The 22,423-nt window shown below is 42.5% G+C and overlaps 2 protein-coding genes and 1 long non-coding RNA gene across 3 annotated transcripts; 1 reads left to right on the plus strand and 2 right to left on the minus strand.

Annotated features, from left to right (window-relative positions):
• LOC116399667 (integral membrane protein GPR155-like) lies at positions 1 to 7,996 on the plus strand. Its single transcript, XM_031876987.1, has 15 exons — positions 1 to 173; positions 375 to 442; positions 1,240 to 1,411; positions 1,996 to 2,151; positions 2,251 to 2,334; positions 2,491 to 2,614; positions 3,142 to 3,226; positions 3,449 to 3,536; positions 3,696 to 3,912; positions 4,061 to 4,138; positions 4,577 to 4,755; positions 5,260 to 5,355; positions 5,433 to 5,497; positions 5,616 to 5,753; positions 6,471 to 7,996. Exons 1-15 carry the CDS (start codon positions 45 to 47, stop codon positions 7,030 to 7,032), a joined length of 2,241 nt encoding a protein of 746 aa, XP_031732847.1. The 5' UTR covers positions 1 to 44; the 3' UTR covers positions 7,033 to 7,996.
• A 2,841-nt stretch (positions 7,997 to 10,837) lies between these two features.
• tmem41ab (transmembrane protein 41ab) lies at positions 10,838 to 16,467 on the minus strand. The gene is made up of 5 exons (XM_031874199.1): positions 16,322 to 16,467; positions 12,138 to 12,288; positions 11,777 to 11,938; positions 11,147 to 11,285; positions 10,838 to 11,061 (listed from the first exon to the last, which is right to left on the minus strand). Exons 1-5 carry the CDS (start codon positions 16,465 to 16,467, stop codon positions 10,838 to 10,840), a joined length of 822 nt encoding a protein of 273 aa, XP_031730059.1.
• Positions 16,468 to 17,028: 561 nt separating this feature from the next.
• LOC116396856 (uncharacterized) lies at positions 17,029 to 18,386 on the minus strand. Its single transcript, XR_004213631.1, has 3 exons — positions 18,214 to 18,386; positions 18,005 to 18,095; positions 17,029 to 17,921 (listed from the first exon to the last, which is right to left on the minus strand). It is a non-coding gene; the product is annotated as an uncharacterized LOC116396856 (long non-coding RNA).
• Positions 18,387 to 22,423: the final 4,037 nt, after the last annotated feature.

A 22,423-nucleotide genomic window follows, 5' to 3' on the forward strand; every position in this document is an offset into this window, starting at 1 on the left:
TCTTTCTGTCGCCTGTGCAGGTGTTGAAGAACCCAATAGTGTTCATGGTGATAATAGGAATCATCTCCCACTTTGCTCTGGGCCAGCACATCCCCGCTGTGCTGGCAGAGTTCATCGATGGCTTGGCGAACTCGTTCGGAGGGGCGGCCTTGTTTTACCTCGGACTCACTATGGTAGTTGGGTTTTCTTCAGTCTTTTGTACCGTCTTGCTTTAAGCCTTTCTGTACATTTAACGTAATCATATTTCATTTTGATTGACGACTGTAAATTCAGTGTTTTTTTACCGAAGTATAATTTGATTTCAACTGTTTTGAAGCCTGTGTAGACATGGAGGATAACATTAAAGTTGAGTCATGTTTCTGTTTCTTCGGCAGGTCGGACAGCTTAGAAAACTAACCAGAGACACGGGAGTGGCCTTGATTCTACTCATCACAGCCAAACTGTAAGGGGGGCTGAGATGGTGTGTGTGTGTGATTATATGATGTGGGAGTGGCCTACTTGCAGTATAATGTATATAACTAAATATTGTTTTATAGTATATTTTTTTCCTATATTTAGGTATAGTACATACATGAAGCAGGAAGATGTAATAATCAATGCCACCACTAGCTACAGCATCAACAAGGACTCTTTCTTTGGCACTTGCTGCTGTTTCTCTTTTCCCAATTTCTTTATTCTGAATATCATAATCCCTCTGAGTTGATTGGAGGATAATTGAGATCACCTGTTGCGTAGAGATTGGCGACATGTTGCCATACACACAATAATGAATAAAGTATCTTCTCTTCTATAAGCAAACATCTAAATAACACATTCATTTAATGGAATACACAACTGTAACTACAGTCAGATCTACTTGTGCTCAGTAATATTATAAGGCTTTTAATTTACCAATTTACAGTCTATCATTTATTGCCAGTTGTCCTTCCTGCACTTGTCAGCTGTTGCTTTAAGCCTGGATTATGACTTTGATAAATCTTTAGCTTCTTTGTATTTGTGTAATCTTACTTTATGGTCCGTGCACCGAGCTTTGATTGGCTAGTAGGGAATTATTTTATACGGATTGATCTCTTATCTGGAACATGATCAGCTCCGTAGTTCCGTACCTTTTGTGAGAAGTGAACCACCGTCATGGCTCTGAGATCCCGGGGTTAACCCTGTAGTTTCCTTGCTCACCGTAGAACGGGCCTCTGGTCTTTGATGACGTGTCCTGGTTTATGTTTCTGTCTCTCTCTCCAGCCTGGTGATGCCGCTGGTCTGTAAAGACATGGTGGATATTCTGGACGTAGGAGTGAACAGCACCAGTGCCAACCACACCAGTTTGTCTAACTTTGCGTTCCTGTATGGAGTCTTCCCGACCGCACCTAGTGTGGCCATCTATGCTGCACACTACAACATCGAGCTAGAGGTGGTAAGCGCCGCTGATGTAGGGATCCCACTTCAAACAGCAGCTTGTAAGAAATTAGTTTTATTCAATACTGAAGCAACAAAACAATATTTTAAACATTAAAATAAATAGAAGAGGTTTACGAACAATCCCAGCAGTTTAAATCAGTTCTAGAACAAGAAGAACCCCTGACTTTAAAACCTTTTTTTAAGCTATGAAACATGTCTGGAAGTGTGTTGACTTCATCAGGGTGTGTCAAAATAACAAGGCAAATATCCTGGTCAAGTCACATGACAAGAATAAGTCACAAAACAAACACACAAGCCAAGAAAATTACTATTTCGTATTAGTAATCTGCCATTTAACAGTTTTAACTGTATACTCAATAATCTTATTGTGACAATTGTTAGTGTTATTATTAGTTTTATCAGGGAAAACGTATTGATTTTTGTTAATTAAACTATCTGAAGGTGATCATTTCCAATTCTCTTGAGTGAATTTCCAAATGAATATTGTCAGATCCAACTCTGTGCACATAAAACACCCTGTATCCAGTGTTCATGCTACGCTGTCAGTAAGTGGTGTCGTCCTCTCCGTCTTGTCTTTAGGTGACATCAGGAATGGTGATCAGTACGTTTCTGTCTGCACCCATCATGTACGTGTCGGCCTGGTTATTAACGATCCCTCTGATGGACCCGACCCCCCTAGTGACAGAGCTTGAAAACGTCAGCTTCAACATCAGCATCGTCAGCCTCGTAGCTCTAGTATGTACGCAGATATAGATCTGAGATATATTAGAGCTGTTTGTCAGACAGATAATGAATAATATAAAAGGTGAGATCATGTGACATCTCTTCTCTCAGGTGTGGACCATCGTGGTGATGCTGCTGAGCAGGAAATTTAACAGACTTCCTCACCTCTTTGCCTTAAATCTCTTCCTGGCTCAGGTCAGTCACAGCTGATCTAAAGCTTTAGAACTTCTCATTGATTTAAAGTGTTGTTGATCGTGTGCTTCACCTGTGATCTATCCAGGAACTGTTCATGAAGCACTTTGGCTCTTCATATTCACTTCTCTGTTCTTAACCTATTGTACTCCACTCTAGTTTTTGGTGTGTGTCAGTATGATCCTGTGGAACGTCTTGGTGAAACAAGACGACAATCTGCTCGGCAAGATTCTCACCTTCACTCTGCTCTATGGGTCTCTGTACAGCACCTACATTTGGACGGGTAAGTGCATTAGTAAGCAGTCAGATTCTGTCAATTATACCTTTTTCCACCAGAATTAGCGTTTATACGCAGGTTCTGTGAACACAGGTCCTTTCCCTAAAAAGGATTTCTTTAAATTGGACACAAGCGTCCACTTAGACACAAGTATGAACTGATTCAGAGCTTGGTGGTCAGAACACGGTTTTTGCCCTATGTCAAGAAATAATACGCTAATTATGACAATTGTACACAAATATCTACAAGGAAAAATGATGAACTGCCTCTCGGTTGGCATCAAACTGCGAGGCAGTAATTCTAGTTTGTCTGTTAACTATTCGGTCTCTCTTCAAACTCCATGCCTACTAATTTGGGACGACGTTCGAGCCGCTCGGACCGAGAACGATGTCATTTTGTGAGGGGACAAAAATGAGTGCGTCTAATCGGGTGTCGTGTAAATACCTGTGACTACTGCGGAGTCATTTGTCCCGGGACTGAATGCCGATTGTAACTTTAGTGCTTGTATGTGAGTGTTTTGCTCTGTTTTTCAGGTTTAATCCCTCTGTGTCTGGCTCTGACTAACAGAGATGATCTGCTGAGACTCCGACCGGGAGTATTCATGATTTTGGGTTGGGGGTAAGTCGGCACACTCAGGAACTTTAAAGCTTTTAATGTTTGTATGATAAGCTTGTTACAAATCAGCAGATCGGCTTTGTGGATCTTTGCATCCAAAATCTGTTTTAAACAAAAATGTACTTTGGCTCAGTTGAAGTACTAGAACGAGGTCTCAGATATTATCAAACACATAGAGTGTGTGTGTGTGTGTGTGTGTGTGTGTGTGTGTCTGTCTCTGTCTAGGGTTCCCTTCCTGACGGTCGGAGGTCTTCTGATATCAGGAGAGAGGACTGATACCATAGATTCTGCCTTCTTCTACGGCAGAGCTCAGGTTAGAGTTCTGTTTTTCACTCTGTGCTGTTTCTCTTGTCTCCTCAGCTCTGACTTAGTCTGTTTAGTTCCTATTTAAATCTAATATTTATAAATTAGATCTAAATCCAATACATGACTCAAAGTTGAGTACTTCTTCACATATCCTCTCTTTCTCCAGATCATCAGCACAGCAGTGGTGCTTGCAGTCAGCCTGGTGCTCGGTGCGATATCTCTGATGGGTCTCAGCCAGGGGGACAGGGAGCAGAGCGGCTACCAGGCCCTGAACAGAGCTGCTGTGATGGGCATCAGTGACGAGCTGAGGACCCCTGGTGGCCTGGAGGAACAACAACAACAGCCACAGATGGCAAATTCACCTGCCGGCAGCATCAACTCAGGTAGTGCTTACCTGTGCTAATACAGACGAAAGTAACATTTACCTGAATGAAACAAGGGGAAATATGAGTCCATTACTTGGACCAGATGATGTGTGTGTATGTATATATATGTATATATATGTGTGTGTACTGTCTGTTGTGTTGGCAGACCTCCACAGCTTCTCTCCTCTCCAGCCGATACCTGACATGATAGCCAGCACGCAGAGGGAGCACACCAACAGCACAGGTAACACAACTGTGATCAGTACTTTCCATCTAGCGAATGTCCATTTTGACATTGTGTTTGCATGGTGGATGTGGAGTAAAGATATTCTATATATATTTTATTCAATTTCAAAAAGATAGAGATGGAATAAAGATTGAAAAAAATGAAAGAAAATAGTAAATATCTATGCTCTGTTTTATGTTAAAGAGGAAACGAAACGGAAGGAAATTTCTGTATTTTCTTCTAGAACATAAAAAGGCTGTTTTGTGCAGTTGAGTTAAGATCTGCTGTCTGTCAGTAATGTATCTAAACCAAAGCAAGACAGCAGCAATAGTCTGTTTAACAAAATTGAGAAACTTGGCATCCTCACAAAGCTCCCCGAGGCACATTTGTGATATCGGGGATATCTTGGATGTCTCCAATCACCCTGGAATTTAACGCTTGTCTTTTCCCCTCCAGGCCACAGTGGGGCGCTGTGTGATGGGCGGCGGCGGCAGCAGCAGCAGCAGCAGCAGCAGGGTTCTTCCTCGTCTGAGCAGCCGCTGAACTTGCCGCCACCCGGGCTTCAGCCCACCGATGATAAACAGACAGTCAGACACGTTCTGCTCTGTCTGCTGCTCTTTGTCAGCCTGCTGGCGGTGAGGACAGAAGTGTGTGTGTGTGTGTGTGTGTGTGTGCGCCTGCATGTGTGTGTGTGCGCCTGCGTGTGTGTGTCTGTGCGCCTGCGTGTGTGCGTGTGTCTGCGTGTGTGTCAAAAGAATGTTTTTTACGTTGTCACTGAAAATATGATATCTACAGGCCACATGACTGGAATGCGACTTTAATCATGTGAGTGATGAAATTAGACGGTCTTAGTATTACAGAAGTACTATACCTAGTTATCTATCAGATCCCTTGTTGTCCTGTGTTCCTTCTCCACCCTGAGATCCTCGGATGTGTCGTTCCTTGTTGTACCAAGATCCAGATTGTTACATAGACGTGATGGAACCTTAGCAGTGAGGGGTCCTCGACTGTAGAATGATTACCTGAGGAGATCAGGGCTGCAGACTTTAATATCAGTTTTGGTTTACTGGACTAATGTGTATAAACTCTATTTGGGATAAACGTCCTGTTGTCTGGTTGTTTTTCTTCTCTCTGTGTAGAACCTGTCCAGCTGTCTGTGGTGGCTGTTCAACAAGGACCCAGGAAGACTTTACCTCGAGCTGCAGTTCTTCTGTGCCGTGGCCAACTATGGACAGGTACCACTGAGTGTAGTGTGTTAAATGTGTAAACATGAGTGCAAAAATAGTATTCCTAGTCTTCCTCTTTGTCCCAGGGTTTCCTGTCCTTTGGGATCTTTGGTCTGGACAGACACCTCATCATCCTGCCCTTCAAGAAGAGGTGAGGGAGACTCTCATTCATGGTTTCTAGATTCATCTGAGATCAAATGAGGAACACAGAAGTGCGTGTGCGTGTGTGTGCGTGTGTGTGTGCGTGTGCGTGTGCGCGCGTGTGTCAGGTTGCTCTGGCTGTGGCAGGGCAGGGACGGTGAGGACGTGAGTCCCTCAGGTGTACCAGAGGAGGTCAGACTCACCTGCACCCAGTTCGTCCGCTACCACAAAGACCAGTGTGTACAGGACATAGTGCACACGCGCAGGTACGAGGTTGTGTGTGTGTCATATACAGTACATGGAGCATGGAGATTGTATTCCAGATTTAATTAGTTCTGTTTTGGGTCAGAACTGCTTGGCTGTGTCCCTGTTCATTTCCACATTATTACTGTTGTTATTATTTAGTTTCCGTTTGATTTTTCTCTGCGTGCTCTCTGCATGTTATTTATCCGTCTTGCTGCAGCTACTGAGGTTCTTTATCCTCCGACTAGTTCTTGTGTTTGAAGCAAAGTCTGCATGTTGCACCTTTCACCACGGTTTGCAGTACATGTATGAATTATTATATCAAAGACACATTAGCTGTGACTGCTGCTGTCACCGTGCAACTATAGTAATAGTCTAATTCTTAAGAACAGAAAAGAGATTATTTAGATTGTTTCCCTTGTTTACTTATTAGCAGTAAGATAAATGTTGAATATGAAATGTAGCCACTAAAAACGTCTGCTAACGAAAACACTTTGTTTGTGGATGTTCATGAGTCCTGGGTGCTTTTCTTTTCTTTCATTCTAACACATTATTTCTATTCCTTTCTCCTCTTTTTGTTTGTAATCCTCATGCTTTCCTTTCTTCCCCTCATGTTTCCTTTTATTCCTCCCTGCTTCCCTGTGCCTGCCCTCTTTATCTCCCTTCCCCTATCACTCCAAAGTGGCTCAGGGGAGAGTGTGAGCGCTTCGACAGGTGAATCCTTCCTCTGATAATGACAGGTTCGGAGGAGAAGGAGGACTAGAGGAGGAGAACGGGGCCTTGGGACATCCCCTCTCCTACGAGCCCCGGTACCTACACCCGCATCAGGAGCGACTAAACCACGAGCCGCACAATCTGCGCCAGATTCACCGATCTCCTGATCCGGATGAGTCCCCCGGTCGGTGTTGGCTTCCATCCCGACCCCGGCTGGAGCCTGACAATGAAAACCAAGCACATATTTCCCACCATGACTCCCCAGATGAGCAGATTCCCCAGCTGCAGCCTGACCAAGCTCATGACCCAACTACTCCTCACCAGCGTGGTCCTGCTTCGACCCCACCCCATCCCCATCAACACCACCGGCCCCGTTTTGAAAGTGTGTTTCTGGGCAGTGACTTGGTGGACTGGCTGGTTGAGCGAGGCCTGTGCGCTGGGCGAGCCGAGGCCCGACTGTACGGCGTTCGCCTCCAGCAGGGAGGAGTGTTGGATCACCAGACGGGTCGGCACAGCTTCAAGGAGGAACCATCGCTGCTGTACCACTTCACATGGGGGAGAGAGGGGGAGTGGTCCCAGATCATGTGAGAGGAAGGGAGGCGGAGGAGGTGGTACATTCTGGAGGTGGGTTTGCTTTGAGTGACCAGCTATTCATGGTCTGTAGCCGCTCGCATGTCCGCTCCGGCTTCACGCTGTCGCCAAAATTCCAGCTGATGAGAGGCTTCATTTGCAGTTCCTTGGAAAATACAAAACCGGTGACATGAGAGCTGTGACGCACATGAAAGTACAAAGTGATGCTCGGGGTCGTGGAGACGAGGAAGAGGCGGAAACAAGCGCTCCCTGCTGGTACTTCTCCTGGTTCCCGACCACGTCTTTTAACCTTTTGGTTGAAATGTTCTCCTCACCTGAGCCGGCTTTGATCATTAGCTTCTTGACTTTAGTCACCTGGAGATGTAAATCTTGATTTGTTTTTTTCCTGTGTGCCAACTTAACATTTTCAAGTTTCCATCCATCAGCCTTCCATCCTCGCATATCGTGTTATTTATGTGACCAGAGCAGCGCGGTAAACTGATGGTACTGTCTGTGTTGCTCTTAGCCAATGAGCTGCAGGGCTGCTCACTGAGAGCCAATGGCGTTCTCGGCTGCTCGCTATGTTTCCCTTCAGACATGAGATCATCTGGGACCTTCCTGTTATTTCACTATTTGATATTTTGCACGTTGCGTCTTTGAACCGCTCTGGTCTACGTTGACTACTTGCATGACACCGAGCAGCTCAGACTTCTGCTCAGCACTGAACCTCCTGCACTGACTGTTTCTTTTTTAAAATTATGCAACTCACTGGACTCGCTCGTCTTGTGACGATGCTGTGGAAGATGTTTGTTATCTTTACATTGTTTGATTGTGTTGGAACGTTTGTTTTGGACTGATTGTGGTCTTCACCACTAAATGGTTTTGGGGGATTTAAACATATGCCTGTCCTGTTCATAAACTGATGAAATTAAGTTTATTAAAACCTCAAGTGTGTAGTTAAAGTAATACTTCACCCTTAAAATGATCATTTGTATATCAGTTACTCTCTCCATGAGGACACTTTCTCTCACGCCTCCACGGTGAACAAAGAATCTGAAAATGGAGAAAATCTCACACAACTCGTGCAGTATAATCAAAATGTATTTGTTCAGTTCTCACTTCTTCCCAAAAACATGCAAAACCTTCCACGACACCCACGAGCGCTGCAAGTCTGCATGAGACGATGGAGGAGGAAGTCTTTTAAAATGTTTGTAAAGTCATGAGCACACGACTGGATAAATGACTCTGATTATTCTGCACCAGTTGTGGGAGAGTTTGTAAACGGATGTTTTAATTTAGTTCTGCTGTTTTGAAACACGGCCTCCATTTACTTCAATTCATCAAGACTTGTTCTCTTCTCTTGAGGATCAACGGAAGCACGGGTACACACATGAAGATTGTGGAGCTGAAGTATTCCTTTAACTCGGACGTTTAAGGAATTCAACAGAGACCGTTATCTAAAACAAACCCATTTAAATGTGTTGTATCATCGTGTTACGCTTTGATAAGATTACAGTCCTAAACTCTTCTAATGAACACACAACTGACTTCAAGTTTATTATGCTGTAGTTCATTAACACTAATGAGCTGTTAACAGACTGTTTGGCTCCACTGAGCGACTAACTCCACCACACATATTGTTGGCCTGCTGATCTGTGATATTGTTTCTATGGGTTGTAGAGGAAGTGAGGATGGTGATGCATGAGCAGGGTAAACACCACTAATGTGACCTGATACTTTCACCTGAAGCATGATGGCCAAAGAAATAATGTTCTTCTGGAACCCTCTTCTTCATCACAAACATCTAAAGTGCAGATCTGTGCGTCTTCTGCCAACTGACACCACATTGAGGTTCATGCAGATCACATCAGGTCCTCTTGTTGAGAGAGAGAGAGAGAGAGAGAGAGAGAGAGAGAGAGAGACTGGATGTTTTAAGTGTGTTGCTGTAACGACTGTGTGGTCACCAATAAACTACTGTTTGCATCCAAAAGCCCACGTTTCTCTTCGTCACCACACAATTATTGATTCTGATTCAAACAGACATTACAGGTTTTATTACATAATGCACACGATGTACAGGTCGGTTTGTTTTCCTTGAACTTTTTTTGGTCAAAGAAGAAGAGAACTAAAATCTTGACCTGCGCTAAGCCCTTTAAAACTTTAAGCAACATTGTCAACAACACATTTATTTTACTCTGGACTGTGCTCACCAAGGTTCATCCTGAAATGCGTCTAAATAATACAGAAGATGACAAATCTTCTGTCAAAGACGTCGGTTTCAGACTGTTTCTACATTTTTTTTTTAATAAGAATCTACAATTTAAGATTTATCTATAAACTCTTTGCCCTGAAAAATACGGATTAAAAAAAATAAATAGTACAATTTCAAACTTTCAACAGTTACACTGATAGCAACAGACTTAAAGTGGTCAATCTCAAAGATTTTCATTTGAATAAATGTTGAATCACTAATCGATTGACGAATGAGGTCACACTTGATTGTTGACTTTTCATGTGAAGGAGCCACAGGAAATGCAACGTTTGTCAGTGAGCTTCTTGCTGCTGCCGCCTGATGCCGTCCTCTCTCTGGGCTCCGCAGCTCCTCTCCAACCAGCCTCTAGTTCAGTCTCTAGTTCAGCCTCTAGTTCAGTCTCTAGTTCAGCCTCTAGTTCAGCCTCTAGTTGAGCTAAAGCATTTAACTTCCACTGGCTTAACACGTCCATCCACATAGTATCTACTGTAAAGCCCTGGATTGTCTGAGCTCAGTGAAGCAGTGAGGTAGTGAACTCCCCTCAGGTGAAGTCGAGGTGCTCGTGAGAAGAAAACAATAAGAAGCCTGCCTAGCAGCAAGTCTGCAGCAGAAGCCATGTGACCAAATTACAGTTTGTCGGGGTTCAAATTTCATTTGGTCTTCGCTTTGTTGAGACCATCATGAGAAGATCACACCTGACGTGTCCTCTGTGAATGCAGCCACAGCTACATTAAGACGTGTGTAAGTGCTTTAAGACAAGAAGAGAGACGGAGACACGCTCAATCTTTAGACTTTTTAAAAGTCCAAATGTGCTAAAACGTCTTTCCGAGCAAATCCCGGCTTCAAACGCTGAGTAAACATATGTGAGGAGGAGAGACGTTAATGTCCAGCTGGTCAATTGACTGATCTCCATACTGCACCGAGAAAATCACTTTCAAGCTCGAGTGGTAACTTGGCTCTGGACAGGAGGTCAGAATTTACAACTGTAGTCACGATGGACGGAGAGAGAAAGGCAGAAACGCAACATGACGCACAGCAGACGATTAAAGCGGGCGACTGCATGATGGGCAGCCTTCAGTGGATGGAGACCGACAGAACGACCGCAGCCAACCATCCACCGAAATTGAACATATAGTTAGTCATGTTTCGGGGTCATTCCTCAGGGTTAAATCATTAAAAAGCCAATTTTTAAAATGTCTTAAGTCAAGACGATCGGAGTGATTTCCTTGAATGTGCTGTAACATCGATCATCACAGTATTTACCCCGAGGACAACAGCGATAGGGCAAATTAACTTATATCAATGTGAGTTAAGGAATTTAAAAAGATTTCCCTAAACCTTTAACTTTGTGTAACACCATGTAGCCTTAAAGCCCGGTGCAACATGACCCGAGGACATTCCCAAACTTTCAGAACCGCTCATACTGCGAGTATGATGAGCCGTTTGGGGTGACCTGACAGACAATCACGAGGCCCAAGTGAAGAGAGTTTTCTCTCCATCTCAATTCTTCTGACGTCGTGTTTGTTTGAGAATCCCAAAGCACGACATGTTCCTTAGACGGTGATCCCAGAATCACCGTCTCTTGACTTCAGCCCAGCTGGGTCCGTTACTGTCCATGCCGTCCATCTTGAGGTGAGCTTCGCTGTACCGCTTGATCAGCGCTCCAGGGAGGAGAGCCATGAGGGCGATGGCCAGGAGCTGGGCCAGCGTCCCCCAGGAGAAGATATCGTCCAGAGAGGAGATCTCGGAGAGGATGGAGCCCGTACGAACGCAGATGAAGTTGTAGGGGATCAAACCTGGAGGAGGAGAAAACAGCCGAGTCATCAGTGTTTGGAGTGTGATTTTAAGTGTGTGTGTGTGAATGTGTGTGTGGAGTCTCACCTATGAACACAGAGAAGAAGAAAATGGGCATGGGGATGTTGAGGACGGGACAGGTGATGTTAAGGAACCAGTTAGGAGTCATAGGGAAGAAACGGAGGAACAGGAGGAAGAAGAACAAACTGCTGCGGTTTTCCTCCACCTGACGGAGGGAGGGAGAGAAGAAAGCAGGAACAGAGAGTCTGCAAGGTTTCCTCAAATTAGGAAGTAAAAAATATTCTAAATAATATTTCAATTTTTCACTTATTTGGCCTTTACTGTTTACATCGTTTTTATTACAATCATAAATCTTTAAAATCACAACCAAAATGTAGTTTTTTACTAACCTGAGGAAGAAAACTTTTTCTTCCCACTGGTATAAAATATATATGTATTTTAAATTATAAATTCATATTAGCAAGTCGGAGAGGTCAGGAGGTAAGAGGATTAAAGAGAAAAGAAGTTGAAAAAGTTTTGTCTTTCAAATCCCTGAGGCCAAAAAAATGACTTCCATAAAGTTTATAAAATACTTGCATTCACCAACGTATGCAAACGAAATGCAAACATACCGTGAGCGTGTTAACGTGGCGAGCACGTTAGCACGCTCACGTTAGCGTTGCCGCCATCATGACTCTCGGAAGGGGAGACGCCTACCTTCCTCTGCAGCAGGGCCACCTTCTCCGGGAAATGCTGGACCACGTGCTGCTTTCCAAACGCAGAGGAGAGCAGGAAGCAGAACGTGGAGCCGACGGTGGTGAGCAGGCAGGCCAACGCCAGGCCCTCCCAGGGCCCGAATATCGCACCGGCTAACATGTTCTGAAGGAGGATTAGATGGACCGGAGAACATTGTGCAAACTGTGTTTGTCAAAACTCAAACTAGACATGAAAATTGGTACTTGATTCTATAATATTCTTGGAATGCATTGCCTAAATAACTGCACGATGTTGTTTTAGCCACTGAGCTCATCCTGTCCTCACGTCCTACATGTGTAAGTGTGTGTTCAGTACTCCTCACCAGAAAGGAGGAGCCCGGTATGGCGAAGGACTGCTTGTAGAGGTAGGCGCTGCAGAACAGCAGCAGAACGTAGCCGTGATGTTCTCTGTTGTAGAACTTGAGCATCTCTGCGAGCTCCCGCAGCTCGTCCAGGTCCGACGGGAACTTCAGCCTGGATGGAAAGAAACGCACCACGGCAAAGACTTAGTGCCTCATCCTTTTGTCACCACATTCCTGTAGCTTTAAGGACTCGCACACTGATTTATACATCTCCCAGAATGCCTTTCGTTATAGCCCCAACAATAGATTTTTTAATCTGATACTCTTAATAAATATTTAGCAGTTTAAAAACAATCCTGTAACAATCAATCAGCTGAAAGTCCTCGAAGTAGAAAAGTAGAAATGGACCTGGACTGCAGCCACATCCCATAACTACCTGTCCACCAGACTTCCCTCGTCCACCTGCTCACCTGTTCTCACTTCCCTCATCAGTCGCTCATTACAAATGCCAGCCCAGAGATCTCTTGTTGCTTAGACAGTTCTTCCCAGTTGTCATGAGCATTGGTTTGTCAAGCAACCCGACTCTGATCTTTGACCTGAACCGGTCTGCCTCCCAACACCTACCTGTAAGCTCTTTCTATGCACAATAACTCGTTGAACTCTTCCTGCTACGTCTGCGTCCTCCCGCTGCTGCCTGCTCTCCTCACTGTGACAACACACCGACACACATCTGCAATAAGGTAATACCATCTTAATTATCAGTTTGGCTCTACCTTTCATCATGCACCAGAAAACGTCCCAGTTCCCAACCAATCACCCCACAACCCAAGTAGCTTTTGGGATTATTAAATGTGCACTCTTTTTACCTAAAAGTCCATTCACCTTCATTGTATTGGTGCAGCAGCACTTGCATGAGGAGATACCTTTAAGATAATTTTCCCTTTTTTTCAAATTATTATTATTTGAGTGAAAAAGAAAAAGAAACCTCATATTTGTATAGCATTCCCCTCGTTATATTCCTTTAAATAATCCTGCTTTAGATGATTGGTCTGTTATCCAACTCCATCCATGTGATCTCTATTTTTCAGTACTGATGTTGAATGTGAAGTCACATGTATCTGGACCATTCATTTATGATTCAAACATTGTTTTATTTGAATGATTATGCAGTTTTAAACAATGCGCTTATGGAGCTCAAAGTTAGTCGTACAGTGACTTTTACTACGCTTCACAGAGAAAGAAGAGGAAAGCTCATATTAGAAGGAAGGTAACAGGATACATTTGATCGAGGGACAGAAATAGTGTCGCTGCCTGTACACTTGAGCAGAGGGAGGGAAGACACTCCTCAACACACACACACACACACACACACACCAAAATCCCCCCCGTTGAAACTCAAGATGCCGACTTCCTCTCCCACCTGCTCCGACATGCAGCATTGGTCTTTTCTACTGGTCAGCGGACAAACATCCTGCTCCGTCATTGGTCAGCAGGTCGCTGATGCGTGAAACTGAGTGAATGTGTGTCGATTTAAAGAGGGACATGCGTCAACGCATCATCCCATGAGAAACATTGTGTTTCTGCATACGCAGCGACACAAGTCTTCATATGTATGCGTGTGTGTATTTATACAGTATATGTATATATATATAAATATATATATACATATACACAGGAGAACAGATGAGGATGAACTAAGAAGTGATATAAAGTTTAATGTTGAGTTGTTAAAGCAACTAGGGCTGCAACTGATTGTTTTCTATATTGATAAATCCCAAAATTAATTTTGTCATCAATATGAAGTAGTCATCTCTTTATGTATTATGTAATTGGTGTTCTCTATAATATTGTGAAATATTAACATTATATAGGTGGAGGCTTCAAATCACTTTTAACAATGGAAACAGTAGACTATATTATTAATATATATTATCAATATATATTATCAATAGAGGTGTAAGAAAAATATTGATGCACTTGAGTATGGAGATATTGTGTTTTGTGATTCTGGTTTGATTCTCAAACACTATTTATTTGAATAGTTTTCATACAAAATACAAACAGTTTACTTTCAGACAGCGGATAAAATTGTACAAAACTAATTAATAAAAATCCAACGGTTCTGATCACACAAAGTTCAACCTTCTTTTAAACTGATTTTATGCATAATATGCTGATTCGCTCTTTATACGATGACAGTTTTCCTCAAAGTAAATTTAAATAAACATCTAATCTGGTCATACACAGCCCTGATTGTCAACGGTAATAAATGATTCTGACATCATCTCAGCTGTAACAGCAGCATGAAACAACAGATGTCAGATTTAGGCCATTTTGTGACATCAAGAACATTTAATAATGAGATAACGTTAACAGCCTGCAACATGCTCGTGATTTGATAGCGCATGTCGTTAAGCATTGATGTGTGTTACATAAAGAGAGACTGGAAAACAAAGGTGTATCTGAGAAGAAGAAGGGTAAGACATTATGGTGTATGTCGTGATATTAAAGATGTAGTAGTATTATCTTAACCATGTTTTACTGTGGTTGGTTATATGCTGATCTTAACTCCATCAGATCACTGAGGTTCAACAGTTACATTATTAGAACTCTGCAGCATTTCATTTAACTGTTATTTAGTTGTTTTTGTGTTTGATTTGGTTTTCTTTTGTTTGAAAAGGTGCAGTGTTTTAGATAGATAGAGTTTTAACAAATTTGTTCGTTAGCCAACCTCCTCCTTAATAAATAAAGATGATTTGACTCATACATGTATCATGACCACAACACACACACAAATACACACAACTGTCACCAGGTGCAATCACACCATGTTTAAATGACTTGATAAGTAATTGTATAATATGAGTCATATCAATGTAATGAGCACACACACACACACAAACACACACACGCGGGTCCTGCTCTTGGCTTCAGAGTGTCTTGGTCGGCGTTATTCTATCATCCCTAGACAACCCCACACATGACCGTCTGGCACATTGCAAAACACAAACACACACACACACACACACACTGAGGAGTAATGCGATCAGTCCGATATGTACTGGGAGGAGATGTGAATATCAAACACATTTCATTATTTGTCTTATTTGTGCAACAGATCTGAAGACAAATATGAGCAGAAAGAAAGCTGTGTGGAGTCAACTTACTTAATTTAAATATTATATTAATATAAAAGATGGGGAGCTGATGCTGTGCTCAAGTCAACACAGAATGTCAAGAACATAATATAAGTACAGATGACTTTATTGAGGTTATTAATTCCTTCATTCGTTGCTGTTATTTGTAGGGATCCTGTCCCAGCATGCACTGGGAAAGAAGAAGGTAAACACTGTTGTTGGGTCACTCGTCTGGTGGTTTCCGGATCCTCCGATTGGTTTCAAGGTAAATATGAGGTCACGAGATTATTAAAGGCGTGATCAGCAGAAACATTAACTTCTGCTTCATAAAAATGACTTTGACTGTTATTTGTGCTGTTGGAGGCTTTGAAAATAAATACTCTGAAGAGCGTAAATGACTCTGCTCACAATCAACATCCACATTGAGGCCCCACAACCTGTGATGACGCGTCATCAGCAGACATTGATTCATGATAGGGGGTCACAAGCCAAAGGGGTCAGAATCACAGGGAGGGCTCTCAGAGACTGGGGGGGGGTCTCACAATCACGGATGTGTGGGCAATTTAGTTTCCGAGCCAGCTGATGTTCACTTTACTGTAATGTCGGAGAAAACCCCAAATTATTACAGGAGAACAAGCAAACAGAAAGTCAACCGCTGAGCTGCATTCACCGGAATGACTGAGGCTGTAATGCTGTTAATATCCGACTCCCTTTCTGTAAGGACTTTATTCTAGGATTGTTTTCAGACAGGAAGTATAATCTTTAGTATAAAAAAGAATAAACCACTTCATTATAATTTTAGAGATACTCAAGTAGCCTAATTTAAATGTAGGTAGGCCTATAATCCCTAACTGGATTTTGAAGTGTGTGTGTGTGTGTGTGTGTGTCTTTTTCACTATTAATTGTTGTTGATTGACAATGCACATCTTGCAAATCAACAACAATAAATAAATGAACAATAAAAGAAAATGAATAAAAAAGACTATGTATTTTCTTCTATATTTTAAGACATTAAAACAGTTTCAGTTATTAAAGCTGCACTGTCTCTCTCTCTCTTTTTCTCCATACCTGTACTCCTGGACTCCCCCGTCCTCCTCCTCCTCCGCTGAGCCCGGCGGGCCGTGCGTCGGTCCCGGGGGAAGATGGGTCGACAGCAGGTAGAGGAAGACACTCGCCGCCGCCACAAGGACAGCCAGTCCCGCTAAGGAGCGCATGTCGCTCCGTGCAGAAACCTTTTGCACCGGTCAAACTTCACTGATAACGATATTTAAAATTAAAAAAAGGAAGAGAAGAAGAAGAACCCGCCTGTGAGGCAAAAGGCAACGTGTTCGCGGTTGAGTTGGGGTGGCAGGCTGCTAATGACGGTTGACATTCTGGCTGGGTTCGGCTCACGGATCACATGGCAGCCGGTGACCAACAACTCTCTCCGAGGAGAGAAGAAGACTCACGTTGACATGTGTGTCCCCTCAGCAGCAGCTTTTCTCCTCTTCTTCGTTTGTTTTTCTCTGCTGGCACTTTACGGATTACGTCTTCAAACTATTTGCCCCCAAACAGACGAATACTGAACAGGTTGAACTCATTCAACAGAAGTTTGTGAACACAGTCTGCTGTTAGTGAGAACTGTGAATGTGCACTTACATCAATGAGCCACTAGAGGGCGACATGGTGAAGGCCATGTGTTAAGTTACATTACGCAGCGGTAATATTTATAGATCAGGATCATTATTACGCATCAAAGAGTTACTGCAAATGTAACAACAAACATATATATATATATATGTCTAAAATAAAGAGCAACACTTTTAACAGAACCTGTGCATATTTTCATTTAATTGATTCATTTTTCTTTTCAAATGTGTCTTGTATTGTATTTCTATATATTTTTATATATATGTTTTCTGTTGCGGTGCAGTTAATCTCCAAAAACAGTAATACACAAGGCTATTATATCAGAGAAGGCCATTTCTCTCATCGAGTACTTTTATTTTAAGTACTTTAAGTACTTTAAGTACTTTAAGTACTCCAAAACACAAATAGAAAATGAAACCGTACGAGACACAATGTTCTGCACGTCACAACAATGACAAAACAAATAACCAAGAAACGAAATAACTACGGGAGGAAACAAGAGCACACCCTGAGGTTTGACTCAAGCTAATGAACAATAATCACTTTCTAAATAAGCAGAGGAACTTTACTGACATTTGTTCCAAGGTGAGAAAACCTTTTTTAAATAAGCAAAATGACAGAGAACGAATATTTAAAAGTAATGTATTGCTATCATAGTGAGCTCAGCAACAAGTTGTTTGAGACTATAAGGATAGTTTGCATTTAAAGGTAAAGTGATGTCAGTGAAACTGACCTTAAATCAAGAGGGAGCCACCTGACTGTGTCTAACATCGTGCAATGGTGTTAAAAAGAAAGTGCAGCCTGGTGTACATCTGCAGTCTGTCATGGTTAACATTGAGGGGAGTAAGTTCTACCGTCACACACGATATCAGCACAAAGAAACATGTCTGAACAACCGGCTTGCATGACGTTTATAAAGTGAAACAATACGATCTCTGCCGTCCGACCTTTCACGTCCTCACAGGTTTCCTTGTTTCTGGCCTTGAGCGGGTCTCCCTGTTCCCCATCATTTCCTCTAAGGCCTCTTCCTCTGGAACAACTGTAAGATGTTGAACAGAGCTGCTGTCAGTTTGAAATCCACAAAGCTGTGAGTTTGTAAGACTTTGAAACACCCAGGAATACCTTTCTGGTCCCCGTGGAGAAAAGCTGTCATCTGCGCTTGAAGGCCGACCGCCAAAACCAAGAGCAGGAACACGACCTGAGCTTTCATGTTCTGCAGGAGAACACTCAGGATTAGTGCAATCCTCTGCTTTTCTATTGTATGATACAAATGAATGATCCTTTCTAATTGTCAGTGAAAGTTTGAAGAGATATTTGAAATAATCGCTCACCTCGGCTAACCTCAGCAGCAGTTAGTCTGTTAGTGAGTCTTCAACAGGGAAGTTAGTGTCTGTGGCGTCTCTGTTGTGACTCATATACCGGAGCAACAGGCCTCGGGCTGGGCGGTTCTTTGTCTCCAAAGCATCTTAACAATCCAAAAGAGGTTCCAAAAATACATCTCTCTCTGGCTCGTATCAAAAGCACAAAGCGAGAAGGTAAACAACTCTTCACTGGGTTGACTGAACTGATTGTGTTGGAGATACACGGCAGTCAGGGGCCTGATTTTAAAGGTACTTTACAGCACATTGAATCTGAACGGAAACGATGACTTTGAAGTTAAAGCGTAGACACTTAAGTTTTGATGTTCGGGGTTTTACATCCACATCAGGTGAATAATATGGGGATTGTAACCAAAGGCAGAGGAAATTAGGATGTTTTCTTATGGTTGGTATTTACTCCATGGATGGATGACTGAACGGGTTTAGCAGGCCTTCACCTGCAAAATGTCACTTGAAGAGACACGCCCCGACCACAAAGGCAGTCAAAATGACCACAAAAGAGACACAAAGCAACTGCAAGAGATACAAAATAATTACAAAAAGGGGTAAAGCAACTGCAAAGAGATGCAATATGACCACAAAGAGACACAAAACGACTGAAAAGAGACGACAAAGAGACAAAAATGAAAACAAAAAACAGACTCAAAACCCTCAAAAAGTCTGTGCGTCTTGCTCCTACAGATGCTGTCATTTTGTATGTCAGTGGCCCTTTGTCTCATAATCTGAATGTGTTTATCAAACCTTTTAATTATGACAACAGAATAACAAAGTGTGAATTCCCCACCTGAGCATTGTCCAGCTGAGGCTGCAGACGGATACACGTCCTGTTGAAGTCTGACTGCTTCCGTTCAGATACGTCTCACAACTGTGTCTCTGTGGTGGAGCTTCTATCGGACCAGTTTGTTCCAATGAGCCTCGAGGGTAAACGATCTTCTTCAACAAGAGCGCAAACTTATTTGTGTCCATTGAAAAGTCTCGACGAAGGTTTCCGTACCTGTGTTTAGTGACGACCGATAATCAGACCACGGTGTGCTCTTTGGGTAAGACGTTGAAAAAGACAGGAGCTTTGCACACGGCACAATAAATCAATAGTTGCTGGAAACGACACCAGAAACGTCAATGCTGTCAGATAGTTTGCCTGAGTAACCGCACACTCAGCGCCTAAATTACAGCACGATCAATGATCCATAATTATCAGTGGCAACAACACGTTTGGCTTCGCTCTCCTTCAGGCCTGTGGCTTAGTACTGTGTGTGTGTGTGTGTGTGTGTGTGTGTGTCTGTGTGTGTGTGTACAAGCTAGGGTCATGAGAGGCTGCAAATTAAAAACGTATTGAGATGTTACACAGCTGATGTCTTAACCAACGATCATCTCATTTCAACATAAGCATTGTGTCTGACAAAAGAAATAGATCTATAATTAGGGAAAAAAGTATTCTTCAGCGTAGAAATGTCATTCTAAGAGTCAGAGAGCACAAATACTTAAATAGCTTCTGTCTACTGAAGAGAGGTCGCTTTGCTATTTGCATGCAGTACAGTGAAAGTACTCTGTAAGAAGCACAGTTTGCATGTTCATTTTTGTTCTGTAGTTAGTTTGGAGTTGTTGTTCAGATGATGTTGGTTGTTATGTCCCTGACCTTTCCTCCCTTTGTTCCCGTCTCACTTTGTTCAGTTGTTAAACATGTAGGCTTAAACAAAGCTACACACATGAGTCGACTCAATATCCTCTATGATTATGTATTGTCACACTCATATGGACTTATTGTGGTGCATTTCTAGCTTTACGTGACACTTTGGCGGTGCAGAACATAAACAAAAGATGTGTGGGCTTTGTGGAGCAGAGATGTCATGACAAGTGACAGTGTGCACTTTAAAATGCACGAATCAAGTCCTCGGATACAAAGAGAACAAGTTTATCTCATTTGCATTTTCTTCATCACACAGCATCAATACCTGTGTTGGGTGTGAGGCCTATGTTTTGTCTCCATAAGTACTTGTGTATCTTACTGCAGGACTCATTCTTTGACCTTGACATGAGATTTGTTTTTCCTCTACACAAAGTACTGTGCAGCCGTCTGACGGATTTCAGCGAATCCTCCAACATGTGAGCTAGAAAGGCCTTGGTTGACCTTCCTGAGTGTGAAAAATAAATCAAAAAAACAAAGACAACAATATTCATTCTGCATGTTGAAGCATGTCTCAAGATCACATGTTGAAATGATAAAGTAGCACTACAACAAAAAGTTGAATTAGAATATATATTAAAGACAATCCTGTTACTTAAAAATATAGCTGCACTACTCTCTGAATGTGGTGCGCCCCCTGCTGGAGACTCGGGATGTAAAATTGATGCTGAATGCAGGTTCATGTGTCTCCAGTTGATCCCAGGTGGCAACCTCTGGTTGGCGAAGGCCAAATTGCCGAACGCGAGGCTTCGAAAGTGACGTCACGATGACTACGTCCACTTCTTATCTTCAGTCTGCTGTTGATTCACAAGTGTTTGCTTAAAACCAGCCATACAAGAGTTCAGATTTATTCATCCTTCTCTACAGAAGAAAATATTTAACAAAATCTCTAAATACAGAGCACAAAGAAACATTATTGACCGCAGCTCCTAATATTTACATGACGTCTGTTGTCTGGACAGATGGAGAAAGAGGAGAGATGGGGAGTGATACACATGTAGACATTTACAGACTAACAGAATGCACCCACAGGTTCATAGTAATGGCATGCAAACAAATGTGCTGAAAGTACTTCTCTCTAGTTCTTAGTAAGTGTTTTTAATAAACAAATAGGAGTGACTGTGGCTCACTGGCCTAAGAGGGTTGTCTGGTAACCGCAGGGTCAACGGTTTGATCCTCGACTGGGACGTGCCACGTGTCGTAGTGTCCCTGAGCGGCGCCTGTCATTAGCAGCCCACTGCTCCCTATATACAGGGATGGGTCAAATGCAGAAGGCAAATTTTGTTTATGTGTATATGACAATAAAAAAGGGTTTCTTTAAATACTACAATACTGACAGCCTCGATCGTTAGGTTTTACTTTGTCTACACTCTACTAAAGCGTCAGAATATTCCTCACGATACACACATGCCAAAGTAGAACCAGGTTGATTTCATTCAGGATTATTGTTGAACAGGTGAGTGGAGAGACTCGACGTCACACGGTAGTTCTGCATCTTCACCTCTTGGGTGTTTGGGTTCTCTGCTGTATATTTGTGTGATGGATAGATGGGACTTTATGTACGTACATATATACCAAGTGGGGGGATATGAGGGTTGCAAATGAGTACATTTGAAGGATATGAATATTGAATTTTAGATTCTCTGTTCAACTCTGTCTCATTAAAAACCCAAGATATTATTTAAATCAACTTGTACTTGAACTGACTGGCTTTTTTATTATTTCACAGACATTCATGTTTTAAATCTTGAACTAAGGATGAAAAAACACGAAAAACATTGCATTAATGTCAATGGAAGAGGAAAAGATCCTTTTTCTTTCGCTTGAGTTAATTAGAGTTTTGATTGTATTTGATCTGTCAAAAGTATACACATACTACTCTCAAAGATATTAGTGCACCAAGTACTACTTCTGAAGAATAGAATTGCACAAAAAAAAGGTTTTGTTTGTACTTTTTAAACCATGATCCCGAACAGGTTTTACAGGAAAACCAAATTGCCTCTGAAGTTGCCACATGACTGGTTGCTGCAAGCAATGGAGCATTTAGAAGGCTGTTTTTTGAATGGAGTGTGGCGCAGCGCTCGCTCCACATAAAACACACCGGTTGTAACATTACATCACTTCCAGCAAACGTCACGGAGAACAATGAGGGTCTGATTTAACCCAATATTCTCTACAACATTAGCACCTAAGCGTGTTGTTGATGACCAAGTCTGTTTGCAACCGGCAACTTGCTCTTCACTTCAATTCCGCTCCACGTGTGGAGAGCCTAACCGGTTTTAATGTCTGAGGGGTTCCATGTATAATCTTTGCTAGTCCAGACTCTGGCTGCTTAAAGTATAGATATTCAGTTTATTGTGTTTGGGGATATTTTTATAGCAGGGTGATAATCATGTAGCAGCAGCGCTATGTGGCTGCATGCATGGAGAGACACTGGAGCCATAGAACTGCAACTGACAGATAAGAGTTAGCAGCAGA

Source organism: Anarrhichthys ocellatus, unplaced genomic scaffold, assembly GCF_004355925.1.
Source record: "Anarrhichthys ocellatus isolate YVR2014 unplaced genomic scaffold, GSC_Weel_1.0 scaffold3, whole genome shotgun sequence".
Classification (NCBI taxonomy): Eukaryota; Metazoa; Chordata; class Actinopteri; order Perciformes; family Anarhichadidae; genus Anarrhichthys; species Anarrhichthys ocellatus.